At 44.2% G+C, this 26,560-nt stretch overlaps 1 protein-coding gene across 1 annotated transcript in view; it reads right to left on the minus strand.

Moving 5' to 3' along the window:
• gstcd (glutathione S-transferase, C-terminal domain containing) overlaps positions 1-26,560 on the minus strand; it is a gene marked incomplete at its 3' end in the record, with an annotated part of 65,608 nt that overhangs the window by 4,290 nt on the left and 34,758 nt on the right. The window contains 5 exon segments of the mRNA NM_001173910.1: positions 9,204-9,234; positions 10,886-11,019; positions 19,026-19,154; positions 19,691-19,735; positions 20,154-20,269. Of these exon segments, the coding sequence (NP_001167381.1) occupies positions 9,204-9,234; positions 10,886-11,019; positions 19,026-19,154; positions 19,691-19,735; positions 20,154-20,269 (455 nt within the window).

A 26,560-nucleotide genomic window follows, 5' to 3' on the forward strand; every position in this document is an offset into this window, starting at 1 on the left:
CTTTAGAGGATAAACGTTAAAAAGGTCTCAGATCATCATCACTGCAACATCACTGCAAATCCACCCATCCTTCAATGACATCATCCCTGAATTGAACTCCCAGGGTAGATATTTGGCTCAACATTATAAATGTATTTAAAAAGACAGTTCAATTCACTTTTGCGCATAGTCAATCATAATTAATCACAGAGGTAGATAAGAGTTATAAAGGATTATATATATACAATCGGGCCGAGTTAACACCTACAAATCAGAAAAAAAGGTTCTGGATAGAACCAAAAGCGTTTTATTGGTTGCTTCATATATGGCATATAAGGTTCTGTTTCGAACACTTTTGTAGAGTCTTTTGATCAGAACCCCATTGGGTTCTTCTTCACTGAACCAAAATTGGTTCCATATAGAACCCTTGTGTTCCATATAGGGTTTTATATGGAACCAATTTCGTTTCTATACTGAACAAAACTATAAACGCAACATGCAACAATTTCAACGATTTTAGTGAGTTACAGTTCATATAAGGAAATCAGTCAATTGAAATCAATTCATTAGGCCCTAATCTATGGATTTCACATGACTGAGCAGGGGGCAGCCCACTGGGGAGCCAGGCCCAGCCAATCAGAATGAGTTTTTACCCATGAAAGGGCTTTATTACAGAGAGAAATACTCCTCCGTTTCATCAGCTGTCCGGGTGGCTGGTCTCAGATGATCCTGCAGGTGAAGAAGACGGATGTGGAGGTCCTGGGTGGCATGATTACACGTGTTCTGTGGTTGTGAGGCAAGTTGGACATACTGCCAAATTCTCTAAAACGAAGTTTGAGGCAGTTTATGGTAGAGAAATGAACATTCAATTCTCTGGAAACAGCTCTGGTGGACATTCCTGCAGTCATCATTCCAATTGCATGCTCCCTCAAAACTTGTAACATCTGTGGCATTGTGTTGTGAGACAAAACTGCACATTTTAGAGTGGCCTTTTATTGTCCCCAGCACAAGGTGCACCTGTGTAATATGCCACACCTGTCAAGTGGATCTTGGATGTAAACAAAATTGTGCACAAAATGTGAGAGAAATAGGCTTTAAGTGTGTATGGAACATTTCTGGCATCATTTATTTCAGCTCATGAAACATTGGACCAACACTTTACATGGTGGGTTGATATTTTTGTTTAGTATATAAATATATATAGAACCTTTAGGGGTGCCATATATGAAGCAAGCATATAACCCTTTTTGGTTCTATCCAGAACCTTTTTTAGGCAACAGTAAAAAATATTATGTTGGAAACTTGAAATACCCGCCAATATGACCATTACGCGCAGGACGTGCGTTGGCCGTAGATACAGTGACCTATTTCAAAAACAACTTGTATACCTCCAATAATTAGATAGGCACTGTAGTAGTTACATAAAATCCAATATATACAGTGCATTCTGAAAATATTCAGAACCCTTGACGTTTTCCACATTTTGTTACAGCCTTATTCTAAAATTGATTCGTTTTTTTCTCTCATCAATCAATACACAATAACCCATCATGACAAAGGAAAAACAATTTTTTATACATTTTCTACATTGTAGAATAATAGTGAAGACATCAAACTATGAAATAAGACATACGGAATCATGTAGTAAGCAAAAAGAGTGATAAATCAAAATATATTTTATATTTGAGATTTTTCAAAGTAGCCACCCTTTGCCTTGATGACAGCTTTGCACACTCTTGGTATTCTCTCAACCAGCTTCATGAGGTAGTCACCTGGAATGCATTTCAATTAACAGGTGTGCCTTGTTAAAAGTTAATTTGTGGAATTTCTATCCTTCCTAATACGTTGGAACCAATCAGTTGTGTTGGGACAAGGTGGGGGTGGTATACAGAAGATATCCCTATTTGGTAAAATACCAAGTCCATATTATGGCAAGAACAGCTCAAATAAGCAAAGAGAAACGACAGTTGATCATTACTTTAAGACATGAAGTGCAGTCGCAAAAACCATCAAGCGCTATGTTGAACCTCACGAGGACCGCCACAGGAAAGGAAGACACGGAGTTACCTCTGCTGCAGAGGATAAGTTCATTAGATTTACCAGCCTCAGAAATTGCAGCCCAAATAAATGCTTCACAGAGTTTAAGTAACAGGCACATCTCAACATCAACTGTTCAGAGGAGAATGCATGCGTCACGCCTACATGGTTGTATTGCTGCAAAGAAACCCCTACTAAAGGACACCAATAATAAGAAGAGACTTGCTTGGGCCAAGAAACACGAGCAATGGACATTAGACTGATGGAAATTTGTCCTTTGGTCTGGAGTCCAAAATTTGGTCTGGAGTCCACAACCAATGATCTCCGCATGTGTATTTCCTACCGTGAAGCATGGAGGAGGTGGCGTTATTGGTGGGTTGCTTTGTTGGTGACACTGTCTGTGATTTATTTAGAATTCAAGGCACCCTAAACCAGCATGGCTACCACAGCATTCTGCAGCGATACGCCATCCATCAGGTTTGGGCTTAGTGGGACTATTAGGGTTGTACATTTTGGGGAATATTCAGAGGTGGAGACTTTCCGTGGGTATAAACAGGAATATGGGAATTAATGGCAATATATGGGAATTAACAGAAATATATTCAAATTTATATTAATACCATTTAAATGTAGATGTTTTTTTGCATTGGATATATTTACCGTATTATATGGAGACAGAATAAACCTTTTACCTTATAAGTACCGTAATTTCAAGACTATTAAGCGCACCTGAATATAAGTCGCACCCACTGAATTAAAAAAAATATATATATTTTGAACATAAATAAGCCGCACATGTCTATAAGCCGCAGGTGCCTACCGGTACATTAAAACAAATTAACTTTACACAGGCTTTAACGAAACATGGCTTGTAACAAAAATAAATAGGCTTTAACGAAACACGGCTTGTAACAAAAATAAATAGCCTTGAACGAAACACGGCTTGTAACAAAAAATAAAAAATTTGCAGTAAGCTTTAGTTGTCTTTTTGCACTGAGTCAATTCCTCACGCTGCTGTTTCCAACGTCTTATCATCGACTCATTAAGACCAAGCTCCCGTGCAGCAGTTCTATTTCCTTTTCCAACAGCCAGATCAATCGCCTTCAACTTGAAAGCTGCATCATATGCATTTCTCCGTGTCTTTGCCATGATGAGGGTGACAAAATGACTACCGTAATCAGAATGATGGGAAGTTTGAGAGCGCTCGATGTAATCTAAACAGTAAACAAAAAAGTTGTTTGACCTTAACCCGTTCAGCAATTTCATTGGTCTAATGAAAGCTTCATGCCGCCAAAAAACTGAGCCCGTCACAGAATGTGTTTTTTTGGAAGAAAGAAAATTGAAAGCGGGAAAAATCCATATATTAGCCGCGTCATTGTTTAAGCTGCGAGGTTCAAAGCGTGGGAAAAAAGTTGCGGCTTATAGTCCGGAATTTACGGTAGACATAATTGCAAATGATTAAATCCTTCCAATAGAAAAAAATACTACTTAGTTACGAATTGAACTTCAGTTAAATGAGTTGACTCTTCACACGGCATGATTTCACTGAACCACAAAAGAAAGGGAATATTGAATGAGCCCCAATGATCCATCGCATCTCCCAAAAACGTTTTCAACATACATCTGTAAAATGATAGTCTAGAAACTAAAGCTTTGGTTGTCTTCCTCTCAGGCTTCCATGTCTTCTCCCTGGACCTCCTCAAAGTCCACCTCTTGAACATTAGACTCTGAGGCCTCATCTTCACTGTCACCTTCCAACCGTGTTGAGGATGGCTCGATGTCAGGCTCAAAAAGCCTCAAATTTGCCTGGATGGCCACCAATTTTCAACCCTTGTATTGGTCAGCCTGTTGCGTGCTTTGGTGTGTGTGTTCCCAAACAAGGACCAGTTGCGCTCTGAGGCGGCTGATGTTGGTGGGATTTGGAGGATGATGGAGGCAACAGGGGAAAGAGTCTCAGATCCACAAATTCCCTTCCACCAGGTGGCTGATGAGATATGTTGGCATGACCGCCATATTGCATCTCCATCCCAAAGCCCTTGCTTGGAAGTGTACCTCGCCAGACTGCCAACAACCTTGCCCTCATCCAGGCCAAGGTGGCGAGACACGGTAGTGATGACACCATAGGCTTTGTTGATCTCTGCACCAGACATGATGCTCTTGCCAGCATACTTGGGGTCCAACATGTACGCTGCGGCGTGTATGGGACTTTCTCTATGATTTGCTTGACCTTCACTTGAACTCTGTTGAAACTCTGCATCCAGCAAAATGTGTAGATAAAGCATGTCTGGTTGGAGGGGTGTATGCTGGGCAAAGAACATTCAGAAATCTCTTCCAATACACATTTCCTGTGAGCATCAGAGGTGAACCAGTTGCATACACAGCTCGATTCATCATTTTCACCTCGAAAAGAGGGACTTTTGTCAGAGATTGCTTGTTGTGAGTGCTGAGGGAACTTTATGCACTTGGCCAGATGATTCTGCATCTCTGTTGCATTCTTCACATATGATTTTGCACATTATTTTTAAATGTACACAGATTTTCCTTCTACATTAGCTGCAGTGAAGTCTCCAAACATCAGATAGTGCCCGTGACATTTTCCTGTAAAACCCACATACAATTCCCTGTACAGATAAATAGTTAAGCAGTTAGATTAAAACAACTCCTTTGTAAGATACGCGTATGGAAACAGGTGAATTAACTCTCCTCAGTTAGCAGGCCCAAGCAAGCTAAAACCTACATGGTAGCAAAAACTAACTAGCAGAAATTGTTAACAAGTTAGTAATTATTTAAAACACACTTTTCTGTAGACTACTATTTATTAGTTAACAAAAAGGCATGCATGTCAAATAAAATATATTCACCCCACCCAGTATTGAAATCAAAACTCACCAGAAAGCATGTAGTCCTTGGCTCATTAGTGTGCAAGGTCTTGAGAATCAGCTGTACATGTGATGGAAGAATGCACTGCACATGTGATGGAAGAATGCACTGTGCATGCAGAGGGTAGCAATTCCATTAAATTGGGGATAGTTTAACCAAAATATGTCACAAGACCTAGAATTGCCTTATGTGTGTCCCACAAAAAGGTTCACTGTTATAAGCAAACGTTTTTGATGAATTTAAGCAAAATTCCCAGGCTCAACTTCCCATGGAAAATTTCCGGAAATCTACCGGAAAGTTTCTGACCCTTTGCAACCCTAGGGACTATAATTTGTTTTTCAACAGGACAATGACCTAACACACCTCCAGGCTGTGTAAGGGCTATTTTACCAACAAGGAGAGTGATGGAGGGCTGCATCAGATGACCTGGCCTCCACAATCCCCCGACCTCAACCAAATTGAGATGGTTTGGGATGAGTCAGACCGCAGAGTGAAGGAAAAGCAGCCAACAAGTGCTCAGCACATGTGGGAACTCCTTCAAGACTGTTGGAAAAGCATTCCAGGTGAAACTGGTTGAGAGAATGCCAAGAGTGTGCAAAGCTGTCATCAAGGCAAAGGGTGGCTATTTGAAGAATCTCAAATATAAAATATATTTAAATTTGTTTAAGGGTTTTTTGGTTACCACATGATTCCATGTGTTATTTCATTGTTTTGATGTCGTCACTATTATTCTACAATGTAGAAAATAGTAAAAAAAACAAAAAAACTTGAATGATAGGTGTTCTAAAACTTTTGAGCGGTAGTGTATGTAAATGGTTGATGATTTTATATGAAAACCCTCATTACAAGTGACTTGAAACCGAAGCTACATCTCTGTGTGATTTATTTCTATATTTCCACCTTTCAGGGCTATAACACTTGCCTGCGATGGGGTGATTGAATGTTGTGCATTTGTTCGTAAAGTTACACTGGGTAGTGGGTACATTGGCCACATCTGTAATTACTATCCCGGTGCTACTTGGCACCGGTGGAAAATCAGACCTTTGCAGGTTGTGGGTCAGTGCTCAAGATGTACCAGTGTTTATGTGGTCTAACTGTTAGCCAAGTGAGGAGTATTGAAGAAAGCAAAGGACCTGTTGGTCAGGGGGGTGGGGAGGTTTTGGAGTGAGGCTGTCATCCTGGGTCATATTTTTCTAACTGTCCAGTGGGTCATGCAGAAAATACTCTGGGTAACCCCGTTGTCTGATGCGCTCATCCAGACAGTACGCTTGTCGTAGTCACTCTGTGTACTACAGATCCTGCATATGTGACTGTACTGGCTGATAGGAGACTCTTTTTCAGGGGTGTAGGGTGGAAGCTATCTCCGCGTAACAGGGAATTCCTGTCCGTCGGCTTCCTGTATAGGTCCGTGCTAAAGCCACCCCCGCCCTCTTTGTGAAAATGTCCAGAAAACTTGTTACATCTGCATGAAAGGTGAGCGTGAATATCAGATGCTCACTGCTTGTATTGATGAAGGAGTGGAATTGATGAAGTTCCTCTGCTGTGCCCTGGAATAGAAGAGATGTGTCATCAATGAAGCGTTTCCAGAGCTTGATTTGGCCCAAGAATGGACTGTTAGGGCTGAAAATAACAATTATTCTCAAACAACCCCACATACAGGTGGGCATAATTCGGTGCCATTTTACTACCCATAGCAGTTCCCTTTTGTTGAATGAACATTTCATTTTCAAACATGAAAAAGTTCTCAGTCAGAATAATGTCAGCGAGTTCGACAATACAGTTAGTGCTAGGGAGTGTACCGCTGGGTCGTTGACTAAGACAGTGTGCCAGAGCTTCCATAGCTTCTAGGCCTGCCTGGTGGGGGATGTTTGTTTAGAGTGAATCAACATCAAAGCGAACCATAAGCATCTCCCGATCAATATTGTCCATTGTCTTAAGGGTGTTAATCATGTCCATATAATCACATACATATGCATCTTTTTTTCAACAATCTGCAGTATGTTTCTTGGGAGGGATTTTTGTATCTTTTGACCAATCAGCACTTACAAAAATGTACCATAGTTGTACAATGAATAAAACCACAATGGTACTATTATGGTTGTGCGTTACCATGGTAGAATGTATAACGCAGGTTAAATCCATGGGATTTCCATTATCCATTGTATACATGATGAAATACCATGTTGATTATTTAGGTGCTTGGCGGTACCATCATAGTTCAAGGATAAAACCATGGTACATTTCCATGATTCAGACTATACCATGGTATACGTGAAAGTACCATTGTAGCACCATGGTACATTTTTGTATCTAGATCAGAGCTTTAGGCATTAATTGGGCAAAAGAGCAGAATTGGGCTGCCTGTTTAAACGAAGTCTACGTATCCCACTATGTCATTTGTAGTCACAGGTGTTGCTCCACTGTTTTTCATATCATCATGGTTGCTTGTTAGTTTTAAGTTATTTAATTATTTAGAGAGGAGGGGAACATGTTTTACCAAGCAATTCTTTTTGACATAGACCATCATTTTGATCCAATATCAATGTTGTCGTGATCCTCGCTTTATGAGACAATACAATTCCCACAAAGTGGGTTAAACCTACTGGCACAATGCGTAGTGCGACTTCCTTTCACGCCAGCGGCCTGGGTTCGCTTCCATGCCCCGCTCGCTACAATATCATTACAGAACATCTCTTGATTATGACCCAGATAGAAAGTACCATCAGCTGTTGTAATAACTTAATCTGTTATTCACAGAAACATGGTTGAACATGTAACCAAAACAAATGGTTGAATGTGTCTGGCTGTTCATGTCATTCAAACCCAGAGAGTCTGTGTGGATGGTTCAACCACAGAGTCCAGTTAGTGGATATTATGGCCCAATACCAAAACAACCCCTAGAGTCTAGACCAGGGGTACTCAACTCTCTCCTACAAGGTCTGGACCCTGCTGGTTTTCTGTTCCACCTGATAATTAATTGCACCCACCTGGTGTGCCAGGTCTAAATCAGTCCCTGATTAAGGGGAACAATGAAAAAAGGCAGTGGAAATGGCTTTGAGGTCCAGAGTTGAGTTAGAGGGTGTAGATCATATGCTGGAGGGAGAAGAGAAAGGTGGAGGGAGAAGAGAGAGATGGAGGGAGCACAGAGATAGAGATGGAGGGAGAGCAGAGAGAGAGAGAGATGGAGGGAGAGCACAGAGAGATGGAGGGAGAACAGAGAGATGGAGGGAGAGACAAGAGAGAGAGAGAGGGATGGAGGGAGAAGAGAGAGAGAGTGGAGGGAGGGCACAGAGAGAGAGATGGAGGGAGAGCACAGAGAGAGATGGAGGGAGAACACAGAGAGAGAGATGGAGGGAGGGAGAGCACAGAGAGAGAGATGGAGGGAGAGACAGAGAGAGAGAGAGATGGAGGGAGAACAGAGAGAGATGGAGGGAGATGCAGAGAGAGAGAGAGAGTGGAGGGAGAACAGAGAGAGAGAGATGGAGGGAGATCAGAGAGAGAGAGAGAGATGGAGGGAGATCAGAGAGAGAGAGATGAGAGAGATCACAGAGAGAGAGATGGAGGAGGAGAGCACAGAGAGAGAGAGATGGAGGGAGAGACAGAGAGAGAGAGATGGAGAGAGAGAGAGACAGGAGGGAGAACAGAGAGAGAGATGGGAGGGAGAACAGAGAGAGAGAGGACAGAGAGAGAACAGAGAGAGAGAGAGAGCAGAAACAGAGAGAGCAGAGAGAGATGAGGGAGCAGAGAGAGAGATGGAGGGAGAGCACAGAGAGAGGAGATGGAGGGAGAGAGATCACAGAGACGAGAGATGGAGGGAGGAGCACAGAGAGAGAGAGATGGAGGGAGAGCACAGAGAGAGAGAGTGGAGGGAGAACAGAGAGAGAGAGATGGAGGGAGAGACAGAGAGAGAGATGGAGGAGAGAGAACAGAGAGGAGAGAGAGATGGAGAGAGAGAGAACAGAGAGAGAGAGAGAGGGAGAACAGAGCGAGAGATGGAGGGAGATCAGAGAGAGAGATGGAGGGAGAACAGAGAGAGAGATGGAGGGAGAACAGCAGAGCGAGAGATATGCTAACTAATTCCCGGCAAGGGGGCAACAGGTTTCAGCATGAGTGTAAATTATTATGCTTTATAACTGAGGGATCAAAACTGTTGTAGCCTGTGTAGGAGAACACTGTTCGCAATTACCATAAATAAAAAAGACTAATTTAATCTGGCTTAGTTCAATCTTCGCTGCTGATATATGCATCCAAACAAATAATACATTGCGTGGGAAATCTAACCCTCATTTGAAATGAATTGAACCTACCTTGTAACTCAGTGTCTCCAGAAACCTTTTGCTGCAAAAAAGAGACAATTTGAAAGAAGTGAGATATTTTCGGAATAATGCTCAGAGAAAAGATGATTAAAGTGTAAAGACTTTTCAGTAAATCTGCACGTTGTGCTTTTCTGTGGGAAAACTATTTGTATTGCATTGTACTAGTGTCTATAGTTTACACTGCCATTCACATACTAAGTCCATCTTCTTTTGTAAGTCATGATATAACAAACTATCTTCTGATGCTAAACTCCATATGTAACAAAAACACAAACAATGCTCATTTTGAGCAAGTTCTTTATCTGATGTCCTTGGAAACTGGCAGTTTGTTTGTGATGTTAAAGAGTAGTGAGAAAGAGCTTAAAGCTAGCTAATAATCAACATAGCACCGAAGATGTCAAAGGTCATGTCACATCACGGGTAGTCAGACCACTCAGTTGAGGACTCTAATGTTTCACTTGGCCGGCTATAGCCTCTCGGTCACATACTCCATAGCTAGGTACTGTAAAAGATGACATACACACATCCACATGCTGAATATAAAAAAAAACACCTGGGAATTTGAACTTGGTATGTTGACTCTTGGTGAAAGTTTGTCTTCAGGACCATAACCTGAGGACGAACTAGTTAAGGCTGTGGTGTACTGCAGAGTAGCATGAATACTGACACTGCTACAGGGCCCACCTCATATCCAGTAATAGCCTTTAGCTATGCCAGTAGCAATGATATACCACAACCTTCAGTGCATTCTCGCTTTAGAATACCATGTTTTGTGGTCATTGAGGCCTTTGTGTTGTCAACATGTCATGTATCCTTCCTCCTAGTTCTCATACCAGCCACTTCACACACCAGCCAGTCAGAGTGCTGTCATGGCAACAGGAACAACAGCATAAAAAACTAGCTCCTACATTTATCTCCCTCTCCCTCGTGTTCATGCCCTCAAGCACAATTCACACTCTTCGGATCATACCTCAGCCTAGGAAAATATCAAGGCATCAAACGCATAAGTTGTTCCGGCTCGGCCCCAGAATGAAATGAGCAGAAGACATTTTCGGAGAAATCAGTGATTTGTGTTCGCCAACTTATTTGGTTATGCAGTAGTTTTTTTACTCTGTCATTTTGTGACAGCAGCCCTGTACTGAAAGATCATTCTCCTAATGCTGATTGAATGGACTGAATGAGAGAGCAGGGTGACACAGAAGTCGTAGATGCTGTGGAAGAAAACATAAGCCAGAGAACAACGCAGATAGAGGAGGCAGAGAGGTACAAATGAAGATGGAGAGACCGGTGGAGCGAGAGAGAGGGAGAGAGAGAGGCAGAAATGGTGGGAGATACAGTCGATAAAGTTAACAGAAGAAGATGGGTAAGGAGGCACAAGATAAAGACAACTCAGACAGACAGACAGACAGACAGACAGACAGACAGACAGACAGACAGACAGACAGACAGACAGACAGACAGACAGACAGACAGACAGACAGACAGACAGACAGACAGACAGACAGACAGACAGACAGACAGACAGACAGACAGACAGACAGACAGACAGTGACAGACAGTGACAGACAGTGACAGACAGTGACAGACAGTGACAGACAGATAGGCAGAAAGACATACATTGAGACAGAGAGACAGGCAGAAAGACATACATTGAGACAGACAGGCAGACAGACCTCCTGGGGAAGGTGAACCTCAGTGTGTTCTGGACGAAGCCGTAGCAGCAGGGGCTGACCACGAAGGTCGCTCCCGCCTGGATACACTGCTCTACCACCATGTCTGTCGCAACGCCACACGCATGGAGGGCCACCTGGAGACACACACACACACACACACACACACACACACACACACACACACATTCACAGGCACGCACACACACACACAAACACACAAATTTGTTAAACATTACCCAATCAGAACACCCTCTTCCTCTGCATCCATCACATCATCACGATACGATACACCTCATTGGAAAACATCTCGGATAGCAAACCTAACCCTGAGTCAATAGGGAAAACAAACCGAACCGTTTGGAGAAGAAAAAAAACCCCACTGATTAACTAGTTAAAGAAGCCGTTTGATGCTGAACGTGTGGAGTAAACAAACTTTTGAGTCGTTTAGCAGTGGAGGCACGGAGGGACCGGGTTTCCCATTGAGCAGGTAAACCGTGCCAGACGCTCTGCATCTCAATAGACATTACCAGAGGAGTGGTTAGAGGATGCTGGGTGGAGAGAGAGAGATGGTGAGAGAGAGATGGAGAGAACGAGAGAACCTCTGGGACTCTACTGTAGCAGACTGTTTTCCTAATATCCCAATATCCCACTTCAAGTCGATATCCATTAGTACAGTGTCAGTTGACAAATTGATTCCGGAGTGTTAGTACTGTCTGAAATACATCAGATAAGCACCATGGTTGGGGTACTCGAGGAGAGGTTTGGTAAACACTGGATTAGTAGATGTTGATCATTCTGAGGAGAGCCTCTTCGACTGAAAGGTAAGACATTTCCATCAAAATCCCATAACATCTATGGTAGGTGGACTTGAGCACCTGGAACCACGTTTAGTTGGGAGTAGGTTGGACCAGGTCCATGCATTTAGAGAGTTGGGCAAATGACGTTTCTGCATTATGATGCATTCACATGACACTTCGACATTCTACGGCAGCCATGTTAGCTCCCCACTAACATTACAGGCGGAATATTTAAACAATGCTATGTAACTATCTGAATGTCGAGAATGTCAAAATATATAACATTGTAAAAGTTGTCCTAACCCTCTAAATATTATGGCTCTGGGTAGTACTTATCAGCCTACTGTTACTACTGGTAATTTTCAAATCAGCACCCTGGCATTGGAGCCCAGTCAGAAACACTAGCTAGCTAACTCCCAAGTATTTCTCCAACGTCATCAGCTCTGAATGGAGGATCCAAAACGAGGTGTTGGGAGAACTTCAAAAAGAACCCCAGAGACAATGTTCACGATAATACATGTTGATTCGGCCACATCCACGTACAACAGATTCTGTTCAATGTGTGAGACAGCCAAGACTTAAGACTCGAATTATAGCAAATCCCCCGCTAAAGAGCGATTAACGACCATTCTTTCGGGATGAACGTCCCCTAACGTTACTTTAAGTCCACATCAAATGTATCGTGGCAGGCTGACTGCTGTAATCCATCACAGCTGTAATATATACCACCTGCTCCTTCACATCCACGACACAGCTTGGCTTTTCTCTGTGGATTCAGACATTTCCGTAACTATAAAACCGCAGCCAAGTTTTTGTATACGCTCCTCTCTCATTCTGTGGTCGCGGCAGAAGGCTTCAGAACACCTCAGCCAGGGATTTCCAGGGAGAGTTGGACGGGCTCCTGAGAAATACACTGCAGCCTAGAGATTTAAGGGACCTTAATCCTCCTGTTGGCTCCTGTTGGCTGCCAATGTAGCGCTGGAGCGCCTCTCCCCCGACCACACCGGGGCCCTGCAGTACCGTGGCCTGGGTTGGCCCGTCTTTGGCATGACTATCTGGAGGCATCGTTCCAGTCACGTAGGGGAACTAGAAGACAGGTACTTATAGGAGGACCAGAGCACTGGAATGTTAGATGCAACTCCTTAAGCCAGGGTTCCTTAGTCTTTTGTCCTGGAGGCCTACTGTAGATTCAGGTTTTCATTCCAACAACATGGCAGCATCTCGTTAAACCTATTATACCAGTGAAGGGAAATCCCTGTGAAATGGTGCATTGAGGTCAGTATAGGCAAAGTATCTGAAGTAGAACGGCCGACAACAGCAATACCAAGACCACCAGCGACTTCAGCACGAACAGCGCCAGCGGGAAAGAAAAGATTAAGAGTAGAAGCTACCTGCCACATATTGGGAACACATTCCGAGGCATCCTTCTGCCTTATCGTCAGCCATCTTGGAAGCTAGCCCTCCTCCTTGTAGTAATGTGATAAAGATGGAAGTCCTTCCTGCCAACCAGACCAGAAGAATGTTGTTGTTGGCTGTTTTGCATTTCTGAGGAGGAAGCACTGCATATACATTCCAAATGTATTCTTTGTTCTTGAAACACTTGGAGGGTACTACTCTGTGTGCTTGTATTGGTTACTTACTCAAGAGGGAGCGTTGCAAAGGAAAACACAGACACACCATGTGATAAAACAAGACTAAAGAAACAATTGGAAAACTAGACTAAAGAAAGGAACTGTCCACGTAGGGGAGAGCCTGTTTCCATTAAGCCAGAGGCTTCTGTGGAGGCCGGTATCAATTATGGATTAATGCGAGCCGATAAGGATTGAGGATTGTTTGGGAAAAAAACACTCTTTATTAGTCTCACCCGTCTTTTGGGGGGTGGGTGGGAGATCTTATAGAAGATTCTGGTCCACAATATTTTTTTCCCCCCTCTCATCTTTGCACAAGTACAACTTCTCTTCATAATGAATAACAATAGGCAGTGGGCTGAAATATGAGCTCTGAAACTCATTATTCCCAGCTAATACACCCTGGTCCACACACACACACACACACACACACACACACACACACACACACACACACACACACACACACACACACACACACACACAGTCTCAGTGTGAAAAACACTTCACGGGTTAACCACGGCAATATATCACACCCCGTGTGCATCGTTGCTTATTACCTCTGGTATTGAATTAACATTTGTCTCCGGTATTGCTTTCTACACATCGTGGTTCATTTGCACTCTTATCAAATACTGTATCATAAATGATGTACTTGTCAGGGCTATAGGGGGCTCTGTCAGTGATGAGCAGAGATAACCTACCTACAGTACCTACCACACAGAGCAGCTTTGCTTTGACTCCCACTGTTCTAGTCTACTCGGAGCCTAAAACTCCTCTACCCCTGCTGGGTGGAGAGGGCTAGGGAGGGTGAGAGAGGGGGAAGAGAGAGAGAGAGTGGTGGGGAGATAGAGAGGGAAAGGGGACAAAGCAGAGAGTGAAAGAGGAGAAAGCATGAAGGGAGGAAGATAAATAGATACTGCGATAGAGGAAGAGAGAGCGAAGGAGAAAGAGAGAGAGAAGAGAGAGAAGATAAAGGGACCACACTGAAGACTGACGCAGCTCCAGATCAGATCTTCTCAGCAGTATCCAGACGTTACACTCCACTACTCTCTGTTCCTCAGAGGACCTGGCTCAATGTTTCTCCCCAAAGAGAGGAGCGGCGGTGAGATGTAGGCCTCAGCCATCACTCTAGTACAAGGAGAGGAGTGGCGGTGAGATGTAGGCCTCAGCCATCACTCTAGTACAAGGAGAGGAGTGGCGGTGAGATGTAGGCCTCAGCCATCACTCTAGTACAAGGAGAGGAGTGGCGGTGAGATGTAGGCCTCAGCCATCACTCTAGTACAAGGAGAGGAGTGGCGGTGAGATGTAGGCCTCAGCCATCACTCTAGTACAAGGAGAGGAGTGGCGGTGAGATGTAGGCCTCAGCCATCACTCTAGTACAAGGAGAGGAGTGGCGGTGAGATGTAGGCCTCAGCCATCACTCTAGTACAAGGAGAGGAGTGGCGGTGAGATGTAGGCCTCAGCCATCACTCTAGTACAAGGAGAGGAGGGGTACACTGGTGGACATTCTATGAGATGAGATCTATGGGGGACAAACCCTCGTCTCCCAACAGAGCAGCTCTGATGCCAAACTGATTACACACCTGGCCCGGCACACGCCTCGGAGCAAGCCTCCATGGCTAAGAATAGGGAACAACCTGATTAGCCTGAGTAAATGACTATCTAGGGCTATAAATGGAGCCATGTATAATACATACTGGGATTATTCAGCATGATGGGCTGCACCTGGGGGTGAAGCAGTGGGCTCTAACTGGCAGCACTAAATAATATGCCGTGCATTCACACCACGGACAGGTCCACGCAGATAATGTGTTAGAAACACTGGGCTATTAAAAAGTTACAACTCCTCTGCACAAAACCAAGGGAATTGTTTCTCAATAAGTCTTTTTTGTTAATGCATAAACACTTGCTAAAGGTCTCGCCACCTGTGTGTGTGTGTGTGAGTGTGCAGAAAAACATACCCTGGCTACAGTAGATGCCAAACACACTCCCCAACCCACACAGTACTGCGGAGAGTACATTGCTGTGGAGCAGGTCTCCATGAAGTGGCTGGTCTGGACCTGTAGTTAGGCACTAGATCTAATAACAGCAGGTATAAATATACCGTCTATTGGTGCCACAGACAGAGAGATGGGAGGAGGAAGCTTTCAGCACAATATACACTATATATACAAAAGTATGTGGACACCCCTTCAAATTAGTGGATTCGGCTATTTCAGCCACACCTGTTGCTGACAGGTGTATAAAACCGAGCACACCGCCATGCAATCTCCATAGACAAACATTGGTAGTAGAATGACCTTACTGAAGTTCTCAGTGACTTTCATCGTTTGCACCGTCATAGGACGTCACCTTTCCAACAAGTCAGTCCGTCAAATTTCTGCCCTGCTAGAGCTGCCCCGGTCAACTGAAAGTGCTGTTATTGTGAAGTGTAAACGTCTAGGAGCAACAACGGCTCAGCCGCAAAGTGGTAGGCCACACAAACTCACAGAACGGGACCTCTGAGTGCTGAAGCGCGTAGAAATCGTCTGTCGTTGGTTGCAACACTCACTACCAAACTGCCTCTGGAAGCAACATCAGCACAATAACTGTTTGTCAGGAGCTTCATGAAATGGGTTTCCATGACCGAGCAGCCGCACACAAGCCTAAGATTCCCATGCGCAATGCTAAGCGCTGGCTGGAGTGGTGGAAAGCTCACCGTCATTGGACTCTGGAGCATTCTCTGGAGTGATTAATCACGCTTCACCATCTGGTAGTCCACGGACTAATCTGTATTTGGCTGATGCCAGGAGAACAATATCTGCTACAATGCATAATGCCAACTGTAAAGTTTGGTGGAGGAGGAATAATGGTCAGGGGCTGTTAATTTATGGTTTGGGCTAGGCCCCTTAGTTCCAGTGAAGGGAAATCTTAACGGTACAGCATACAATGACATTCTAGACAATTCTGTGCTTGCAACTTTGTGGCAACAGTTTGAAGAAGGCCCATTCTTGTTTCAGCATGACAATGCCACTGTGCATAAAGCGAGGTCCATACAGAAATGGTTTGTCGAGATTGGTGTGGAAGAACTTGACTGGCCTGCACAGAGTCCTGACCTCAACCCCATCAAACACCTTTGGGATGAATTGGACCACCGACTGTGAGCCAGGCCTTTTCGCCCAACATCAATGCCCGACCTCTCTAATGTTCTTGTGGCTGAATGGAAGCAAGTCCCCGCAGCAATGTCCACATCGAGTGGAAAGCCTTCCAAGAAGAGCGGAGGCTGTTATAGCAGCAAAGGGGGGACCAACTCCATATTAATGCCCATGATTTTGGAATGAGATGTTCGACAAGGAGGTGTCCACATACTTTTGGTCATGTAGTGTACCATCTATTGGTGTCACAGACAGAGATTGGAGGAGGGAGCCTTCAGCACAATGCCTAGTCTGAAACTCACTACGATGACTCACTGTCTGAACACCTCGTAACATAATGTACCTGGGAGAATAGATGGACATAGAATACGTTTTACATTTTGTTTTTGAAAAGGTATCACCGCAGATACTGAGATGAGCGAGATGCAAGACTTTGCTCACACACAGTATCTGCGCACGTGCACGCGTTCGCTTCACACATTCACAGTGGAGAGGTCGAGCCTCGAGCAACGCTCTTAAGTTGTGGAAATTGACCCACTACGCTGTTTCTTTCTGCATCTACGTCATATCACAGAGTCTACCTTCAACATCATGCCCTCTTTTAGGGAGGGACTGATAGATAAATATAAACCTCCTGGACCTCAGCCTGGGGGAAGCAGGGAGAAGCAGCAAGCCTGAAGTACAGTACAGATTCTAGTCTGAATCTCAGCTATGACGACTCGTACTGGAAAGAGAGACGGCCATAACATGTTTTACATTTAGATTTAAACATTATGTTTCGCATATTTTAGAGACATGATATACTGTAATATAACACAATAGACATTTAGTTGTCCAATCAATTATTATGAACGATGATCTGACACTTGATAGTTAAAGGTGAATGTTTTCATTGTATTTGTCCCTATCAAATAAATCCATGATTAACACCAACACTTAGCATCTAGGTTTAATACACACTCAGGCCTTACAGTTCATTTGGGGCGAGGGAGGTTACTTCCTACCCTGGTTAACCCCGACAGAACTCTGACCTCACCGTGATGAGTGAAGCGACACAACGGGGAAGTTAGCTTGGTTCTACCAGCTTGGATGCTAATGAATTCCTAAATCAAACAAGTTCCCGTTCTGTGGCCAACAACCAACACAAGCAGATCAAAATAGACCTGATAATAGCGTAATTAACGACAACTCGTTTCATTTGGGACTAATTAGGCAGTTCAGGTAGTTAGAGTGCCGCGGATGAACGTGGGCTTTTATTCGATTCTGGCAGGAGAGGAGAGGAATTGAAATACACTGCGGGAGACCCACACAAACTAAGTACACCACAACACACACACACACAGTAAATTGTAGACTCTAATTTCATCTGGCCCAGACTCTGTGTGGAGGAGAGAGAGAGAGAACAAGTGAAGTAACTTAGAACTGTGGTAGCAGCGGCTCGCTGAGTGAAAAAAAAAACACAATCACAATTATCTAGCACAGCAAGGGAGACTTGTGTGTGAACGAGCCACAACACACACATGCACCCACACACACCCACACACACCCACTGGTTGATACAGATGCAAACGAGTCAACTAGCGGAGTCAAGATGATTCATGTGGTCAAAATGAGAGGTCAACGTCATAAACGGTGCAAATAGCTGGGGAGTTGAAACATTTTGCCTTTATGATAAACATTTAGTCTTCCAAACGGTTATTCCTTCTAACCTCTGCCTGAATAGCACATATTGCTCCTACATCTTTTGGCAGGGCGTTTGTTTACGCTCCACTTCAACTCTCTGCAAAGTAAGCAATTAAAAGGGAAATGTGTTTTCTTTTCAAAGTATTGGAAGAGGAGGCGGGGGAGAAAAAGGTACTTCTAATGAAAACGGAGCACTGAAAAGCTTGGCCGTAATGTTCGTCTGATAGAATCCTCAGAGAAGGGAAGGACAAGGTCCCCATTATAATCAACTGGAGAGCAGAAGTTACCAAAATAAACAGTAAAAAGTTTCTCTAAGGAAATGCCATCTTTGTTTCCTCTCAAACATTCAAAACACACGTATGTGGGCTAAACTTATCGCAAAATAAGTTCCAGTTCTGGGAGATGATTCTAAATCCATAACTGAACAAAAAAGGAATCCTGCTGCTCTACTCTGTGACAATGTAGATAAGCCACTTTGAGAGCAGCAAGACTGTGGAGGATTCCTTTCGTGTGCAAACTGAGTCTTCTCTCAAGTGTCACATTGACAACTTGAGAAGATGAGCCATCTAGAAGTACTGGTGAAATCAAACCGTTTGTTAAGCTGTCTTTGACACTAGTAAGTCTCATGGTGTACAGTTAGTACGTCAAGTAAAAGAGATGGAATGAGCTTCTGTATTAATGTCTGTGTAGTGAATATGAATGTCTAAGTGGGTTAGACTAGCATAGTTCTGGCAACACCTTGTTGTGGGCTTGATTTCCTTATGGGACACACAAACTGCATGCATGACCCACTGTCAACGTCGACAGTCCTGTAAGTCCCTTCAGACAAAAGCATCTGTTAAATGACCATATTATATCAAAAACAAGTTCTAATATAATATTCATCTGTACTCACCCCTATGTGGAAGGGTCCAGTGAAGTAGTCCAGGTTGGCCTGGATGAAGCCTATGTTGGTCAGGCCCAGTTCAGCACTCCTCACCTTCCCCCTAACCAGAGACTCCTCCTTGTTCTCTATCAGGATCACCTACAGTTAACCATACAAGATTACCGCTTACTTTTAGCTAATCAACTCTGGTCCTCTGTTGCTCAGTTGGTAGAGCATTGCTCTTGTTACGGCAAAACAAATGGATTCCCGGGACCAACCGTATGTAAAAAATGTATGCGCGCATGACTAATTCCCTTTGGATAAAAGTGTCTGCTAAATGGAATATTATTTATTTATATATTATTACCTCTTACACTTTGCTAATCTAACGTTACTCTTAGTTGACTCTTACCTCCAAGGTTATGAATAGCTTACTGGACAGCTATAGGCTAAAAGTCTAAGATTTATTTGGGGAAAAAAATACAATTCTACCGTGTAAAATAATACAATTCTCCTACTAAGACTGTTATTTGCAAAGACATGAATGCGAATACAACATACAACATGCTCGAAAATCAAAAATCCTCTGGAAAAACGCAACACGAATGTATCAATTATGTCAAGCCACCCTAATGCGAGCAAATGGCGAGCTAGTTTCAACTTGGTAGACAAGACAGTTTCAACTTTCAACCTACCTGGCAGTCGGGCAGCGTGTGAGCCAGAACGATCCCGACGTGGCCCTGGAAAAACACAACACGGAAAAAGACAAGACATAAATGCATACGGAGGAAAAACAAGGCTCAAAGAAAAGCCGAGCACATCAAAGGGGTTGGGTGATCAGTAGCGGCCTACCGCTCTGTCCATTCCAATATTGACCCATTACCCACCCAGTCAGCGCTACTGCTGTGAAGTGTACTGTACACTCCCTTCATCACTCCACTCACTCTCCTCTCTGTCTCCCTCCTTTCTGTCTGTCTGTCTGTGCATGGAATAACAAGGGTTTTCAAAAACAGAGAGGGGAAAGAAGATAAGAGAAGAAATGCAGCCTTTCATCCTGATTTCTGACAGACAGACTAATGAGGACAGACAGACGGAGAGGGACGGAAGGATAGAGAGAGGGACGGAAGGATAGAGGGACGGAAGGACTGACGGACGCACCCCTCCGCTGCAGAAATCCACCACTGTGTTCCCCGGCCGGGCCAGCTCCGTCACCATGGCGACCAGGTTGTTCAGCTGCTGCCGTTTCCTCGCGGCGCGGACGTCAGACATCTTCCCTGCAGACAGAGCTGAAGATTCAGTAAAGAGGAATGTTGTGCTTATGCAATAGAATTATAATATATGCCATTCATCAGGTGCTTTAATATTGGTGTCCCCAGCGGGAATCGAACCCACGAGCCTTCACTAACTTATGTAAGTCTCATATAAGTGAAATAAGAAGGTATTGGATGGAACGGTAATATCACCATCTTCATATCTGTACAATACCAGAAGTATTTGCTTCGTTTCAATGTTTGACTGGAAGATGAATCAACAGTATCCAGTCACAGTAAGGTCAATTCAGCTGGGATATATTTCCTGTTCTCCTTCAAACATGTTTTGAATTGCTTTATTTCTTCTACCCTTTCATTCTGTCTTTTCGTTTCAGGAAGGAACCTTCATAAAAAAAACTTTTATTACCCAGGAAGATGCTCTCTTTTCTTCATATGAATGCAGAAGTGCCAGGCAGCGTTCCTATTTCATGTATCCCTGCTTTGAAGTGCACAACATTTCTGTCACACTGTGTTTTACAGGCACAGAGCTATGATGATACAGTACATGCTGTAATCCAGCTACAAGGGCCACTCATAATCATCCCTCATCAACAACAGTTTCTACCGACCGAGTGCAAAACACCATTCAACAGGATGAAACAAAACAAGCGGCAGAGCCAAAATGGAGTGGAAACTTTTCTGCTACTGCAAAGAAACAGAGCCACTTTAATGGTATGCAGCCTCACAGGATGCTCGTGATTAACGCAATGCACATTTGTATCCCCGTGTTCCTCCTCATCCAACTCCTGTCTCTCGTTGGCGGCGGTGAGCCAAGCGTGGCGTGCGTCTGCGGTACCGTTTCTGGCCCATAAATCTTGAGTGATGATTGCTTCGTTTACCCCGGTGTCATGCTATGATACCCGCTGGAATATCAGAAACACATTAATGGTGGCCTTCCCTTCTCTCTCCAGATCACTGCCGCCTCCGCAAATTGATATACGGGCGACACACACAACACACACACACACACACACACACCGGGTGGCGGGCTAAGAGAGAAGCGACGGCAGTAGCGGCGGGGTACGTCTATATTCTCCTCACACTAATACAAATAAGGAATTTCACAGCCCTTGCCCTCGCCATCGTTATTTACCTCGCACCGCTTCAAATTAAACCGGCTCCCAGGAGTACAAGAGAATGGAAAAAGCAAAGAGAGGAGCACGTCAAAAACTATGGGGTGGTATTGACCAGGTAGCAGCAGCAACTTTTCATTTAGATGAGTTATTCAGATCCACGTCTGTTCTCCACTAAACAGCCCGGCCTCCCGTGAGGCCTACTATTGAGCGCTTTTATGCCGTCGGATTGGAGGAGCACTTCGGGGTCTTAATTGACAATTGCCTTGCGCGGTGGGATGACGGCTGAAACAAAACGAGCTGAAAGCCGAATGGTAAACCTGGGACGTGACGAGTGGTACAATGCAGAGAGATGAGATGAAGGCAGGGTGAGTGCGAGAGATACGCGAGGGGCCAAAGCCCAACAATAAGGCTGACATGAATGATAGTGTTTTATGAGAGGCTGAGTACAGAGTAGAGACAACAGAGACGTGGCTCTGGGGCCAGTTCAGGAGGATTCAACACTACAGAGTATTCAGATAGAAATGCTTTGTGTAGAAGAGACATGCCTCTCTGTCATCTAGAATGGGGAATCATGTTAACTCTACACAAGACATTTCTATCGCCACTATTCGGGTACGGGCCTGTGGGATGGATGAGTGGGATGGTAGGAGAGGTCATTTCGTGGCTCACCAACAACCACTCCACTGTAAGCATGAAAGTGTTGATGAAGAGGGGGCAGCACTAGACGGAAGTAGAGAGGCTATTGTCTAGTACAGACTGAGAGAGCTGGACCTGGGTCTTTCATCCTTCTTCATCCTTCTCTCATCTACAGCAGAGAGGAGTGACAGTGACCCACATGGCCCCGGCTGAATAGCCATAATTGTGCAACCAGCAATTTACATTCTGCAACACCCAGCAATTTCCACACAGCGAACCGTTCTCACACGTAGAATGAGAATAGAAACCGAAAAACTTAGTATGAAAATATAGTATGAAATAGCAGTGGGTGTATAATAACTTAGTTATTACACTGTAGTTTGGCTGATGAAGTTGTGACTGTGTTTTTGCCTTATACAGTAGTTATTATACACTGTAGTTTGGCTGATGAAGTTGTGACTGTGTTTTTGCCTTATTTACAGCTGAATTAGCTAAGGGTCTTGAGGAACCACAGCAAAGTCCAACTCCTAATTTAGAGAGATAAACACACGCCGATCTATTACACTGGTCTGTGGCTGGTTTCCTACACTGTCAGCACGTATCACCGAGATCACACACACACACACCACACACACACACACACACACACACACACACACACACACACACTTTATGCAGCCGGAGGAAATTACCTAACAACTCCTATAAGTTTACCCATTAATCTCCCCAATCAAGTGTTAATTAAAAACCTTAAAGGACATATCCATTTCAAATCCTCAGCTTGTAAGGAAGCACTAATCCTATCATTTATTTATTTAACTCTAAACTACCGGTACCCCAGTTAGGTTGCATGGTGCACCTGGTAGCCTGAAGTGATTGGCTAAGGACAGAGTGTCTGTCAATCTGCACTACTATGTCTGTCAGTGCTGGAAAGATGTAATATCATATCAGCATGATGTCACTCAGCAGCATGTACTCGGTGTTATACCAATGGCATGTCTCCCAGGAACTGTGTGTGTGTAAACTCTGTCATCATCAGCTCCAGTTCTAACCCCACAGGGGATTATGCTACTCTGTTACAGGGAGGGGAGACTTCCGATATGGAACACCACAAGATTCCCAGAGCTCCGGATGGAGATTACGACAACAGGGCAGAGTAAGGTAAGGCAGAGTAAGGTAAGGCAGGGTAAGGTAGGGTAAGGTAAGGCAGAGTAAGGTAAGGCAGGGTAAGGTAAGGCAGGGTAAGGTAAGGCAGGGTAAGGTAAGGCAGGGTAAGGTAAGGCAGGGTAAGGTAAGGCAGGGTAAGGTAAGGCAGAGTAAAGTAAGGCAGGGTAAAGTAAGGCAGGGTAAGGTAGGGTAAGGTAAGGCAGAGTAAAGTAAGGCAGGGTAAGGTAAGGCAGGGTAAGGTAAGGCAGGGTAAGGTAAGGCAGAGTAAAGTAAGGCAGGGTAAGGCAGGGTAAGGTAAGGCAGAGTAAGGTAAGGCAGGGTAAGGTAAGGCAGAGTAAGGTAAGGCATTGTAAGGTAAGGCAGGGTAAGGTAAGGCAGGGTAAGGTAAGGCATTGTAAGGTAAGGCAGGGTAAGGTAAGGCAGAGTAAGGTAAGGCAGAGTAAGGTAAGGCAGAGTAAGGTAAGGCAGAGTAAGGTAAGGCAGAGTAAGGTAAGGCAGAGTAAGGTAAGGCAGAGTAAGGTAAGGCAGGGTAAGGTAAGGCAGAGTAAGGTAAGGCAGAGTAAGGTAAGGCAGGGTAAGGTAAGGCAGGGTAAGGTAAGGCAGGGTAAGGTAAGGCAGGGTAAGGTAGGGCAGGGTAAGGTAAGGCAGGGTAAGGTAAGGCAGAGTAAGGTAAGGCAGAGTAAGGTAAGGCAGGGTAAGGTAGGGCAGGGTAAGGTAAGGTAAGGCAGGGTAAGGTAGGGCAGGGTAAGGTAGGGCAGGGTAAGGTAAGGCAGGGTAAGGTAGGGCAGGGTAAGGTAAGGCAGGGTATGGCACGGGAAGATCTCCTTCGTTTGTTTTAGGAAGAGGACCGTTGGGAAGGTGTGAAGAGGGTCGTTTCAATCCAACAAGCCATGACACCCACCATCTCAGACTGCACTGAAATGGTTTCTGTAGTTAGAAACAGAAAAGATGATTTGATTTATCTTTCAACAAAATAATGTTTCAGGAATGGTAAAATATCAGTTTCTAACTACAGAAATGATTTCAGAACAATCTGAGATGGTGTTGAAATCGTCTTTCTAGTGCTTTTTGAGGTGGAACGACTCAAGGGCAAAGCACACACATCCTGGGAAGGGCGAAGCGCCAGACCTATTTATAACTATCCAGGACCTCAGGCGGTTTCCTGGTTTCCTTCGTCCCTTTGTTGACAGAGGCTTTTCGGGTATGCGTGAGCACACCTGAAACATTCTGGCTGGAGTTGGAGACTGCAGAGAGAGGGTGTATAATTAATTTTATAATGACGGTTGTAACAACATGGCTGCATCCCATTCCCATTCACGCCCTGAGAATTTTAAATGGGAGTTTTTATTTAAGGTTTCCGGATCTAATAACCACCAAACAACGTCTGCTCGCACTAATTGCGGTTGCTTGGCTGACTAACAAGTGCTAAAATAGCCTTATACACCTGTAGTTACAATGCTCTCTCCCTTGTAGTTGTGCACCCAAAAAAACCAAGCAATTCCTTAGCAGTTAATTCATTCACTCAGTCTGATATAGCCTACAGTCTACAGCCATTAATCCAATCAAGTACTGCTTCTAATAAAATAGAATACAATATTCCTGGTGTTCTGGTTTAGTGTGATAACGCGTTGTTGTTTTCCTGTCGTTTTCCCAGCAGGCACCAGGTCATGATTAGTGCACATGCTGGACTGGACTGTAGTCCACCCAGCCAAGACGTCTCCTTTCCCATGAAATGAGCCAAACCCCATCCCATACTCTCCTCCAACTCCCCCCCCTCATCTCTGAAATTAAAGCTAGACATTTCACTCTTCTCTTGTTTTGGCACACACTCAGGGTCAGGCTGGGCCTCTTACGTCTGCTCTGAAAAACAGGGCAGGACTTGGACACCCAGCTTGACTAAAAGCCACAAACTCGCTTTCAAAGTCCGGAAAGCTCATGAATAGGATTGTCTGTTTTAAAGGGTGGCCCCGGCACCGCATCTCATTAAACCCATGGATTGAGATGATAAATAATACTGGTATAAATCAGCTGTAATAGTAGGTCTCTCTGTGATCTGAGCTACCTGTTTTGTTGCAAAGGATTTACTCATAGCCTAGTCAGAGAAAAACATTGCATTGACACAAAATATGACACAATACTGATTACTGCTACTGCCTTGCAAGGAGAGCTATGCTAATACTGTGGAAGTATAGGTTTGGTCAGCCAGTACATGTTATATGGATTTCCCACGTACAAACCCCCCTAGCAGACAATAGGAATGTATGCAGGCTTGATGTTGACTACAGATCCAAGCATGCTGCATAACTATGATGATTCATGCTGCTTAATCTGAATGAGGGCAACCAAAGGTAACGAATACCTGAGGGCTGCATCACGTCAGACTATGTTGCCAAATAAGATTGGGTGTCGGTTGCCAGGTTGGGTTGGCGTTGTCAGGTTGGGTACAGGTTATTAGGTTGAGGGCAACCTCCAAAGTGAAAACATGTCTGTACTGTAAAATACTGTTGTTCTGGATTCTCTGTCTATGCACGGTGGTTTAGTAGAAGCCCTAATAATATGGTGGATCTTGAAAACAACGGTAGGTTACTCAACCATCTTCCTTGTAATTCAGGAGGGATTGTGGAGTGAAAGGAGGACAATCTACATATTGATTTATGCACTCCCCCCACAGCTACATTCCTATTTGGTTTAAAAGTCAGAGCCAATTTGTAAATCAGTCACAGCGACCACAGTGAAGTATATCATCAACAGCCTGCAACTGTCATCAGGCGAGGGCTCAAAACAAGCCAAAGCCGACACCTGTGTGACAGGTGGACCACATCCCACATTCTACCACCGACTTCATCTCTATCAATATCATCCATTTTATGGACACAAGGACAGAAGAAAAGACAGCGAAAGAAAAACAGACACTGCAATGACTGCGAAAAACAATCTTACGGTCTGAACAGACGTTCTCATTTAGACTCAACGAAGAGGCATTTATGGTAGGGTACGTGCTTTGGGGAAAGAAACAACTGCTACCATTGTAAACAGAGTGACAGACAGGAGACAGATTATTAAACTAGCGTAAGTCAAAGTCGTAGTACAGGTGCTAGCCTATAGCCACTAGCATAAGTCAAAGTCGTAGTACAGGAGCTAGCCTATAGCATAGAGCCACTAGCACAAGTCAAAGTCGTAGTACAGGAGCTAGCCTATAGCATAGAGCCACTAGCACAAGTCAAAGTCGTAGTACAGGAGCTAGCCTATAGCATAGAGCCACTAGCATAAGTCAAAGGCGAGGTACAGGAGCTAGCCTATAGCATAGAGCCACTAGCATAAGTCAAAGGCGAGGTACAGGAGCTAGCCTATAGCATAGAGCCACTAGCATAAGTCA

This window comes from Salmo salar, chromosome 08, assembly GCF_965601325.2.
Source record: "Salmo salar chromosome 08, fSalSal1, whole genome shotgun sequence".
In the NCBI taxonomy this organism is placed as follows: Eukaryota; Metazoa; Chordata; class Actinopteri; order Salmoniformes; family Salmonidae; genus Salmo; species Salmo salar.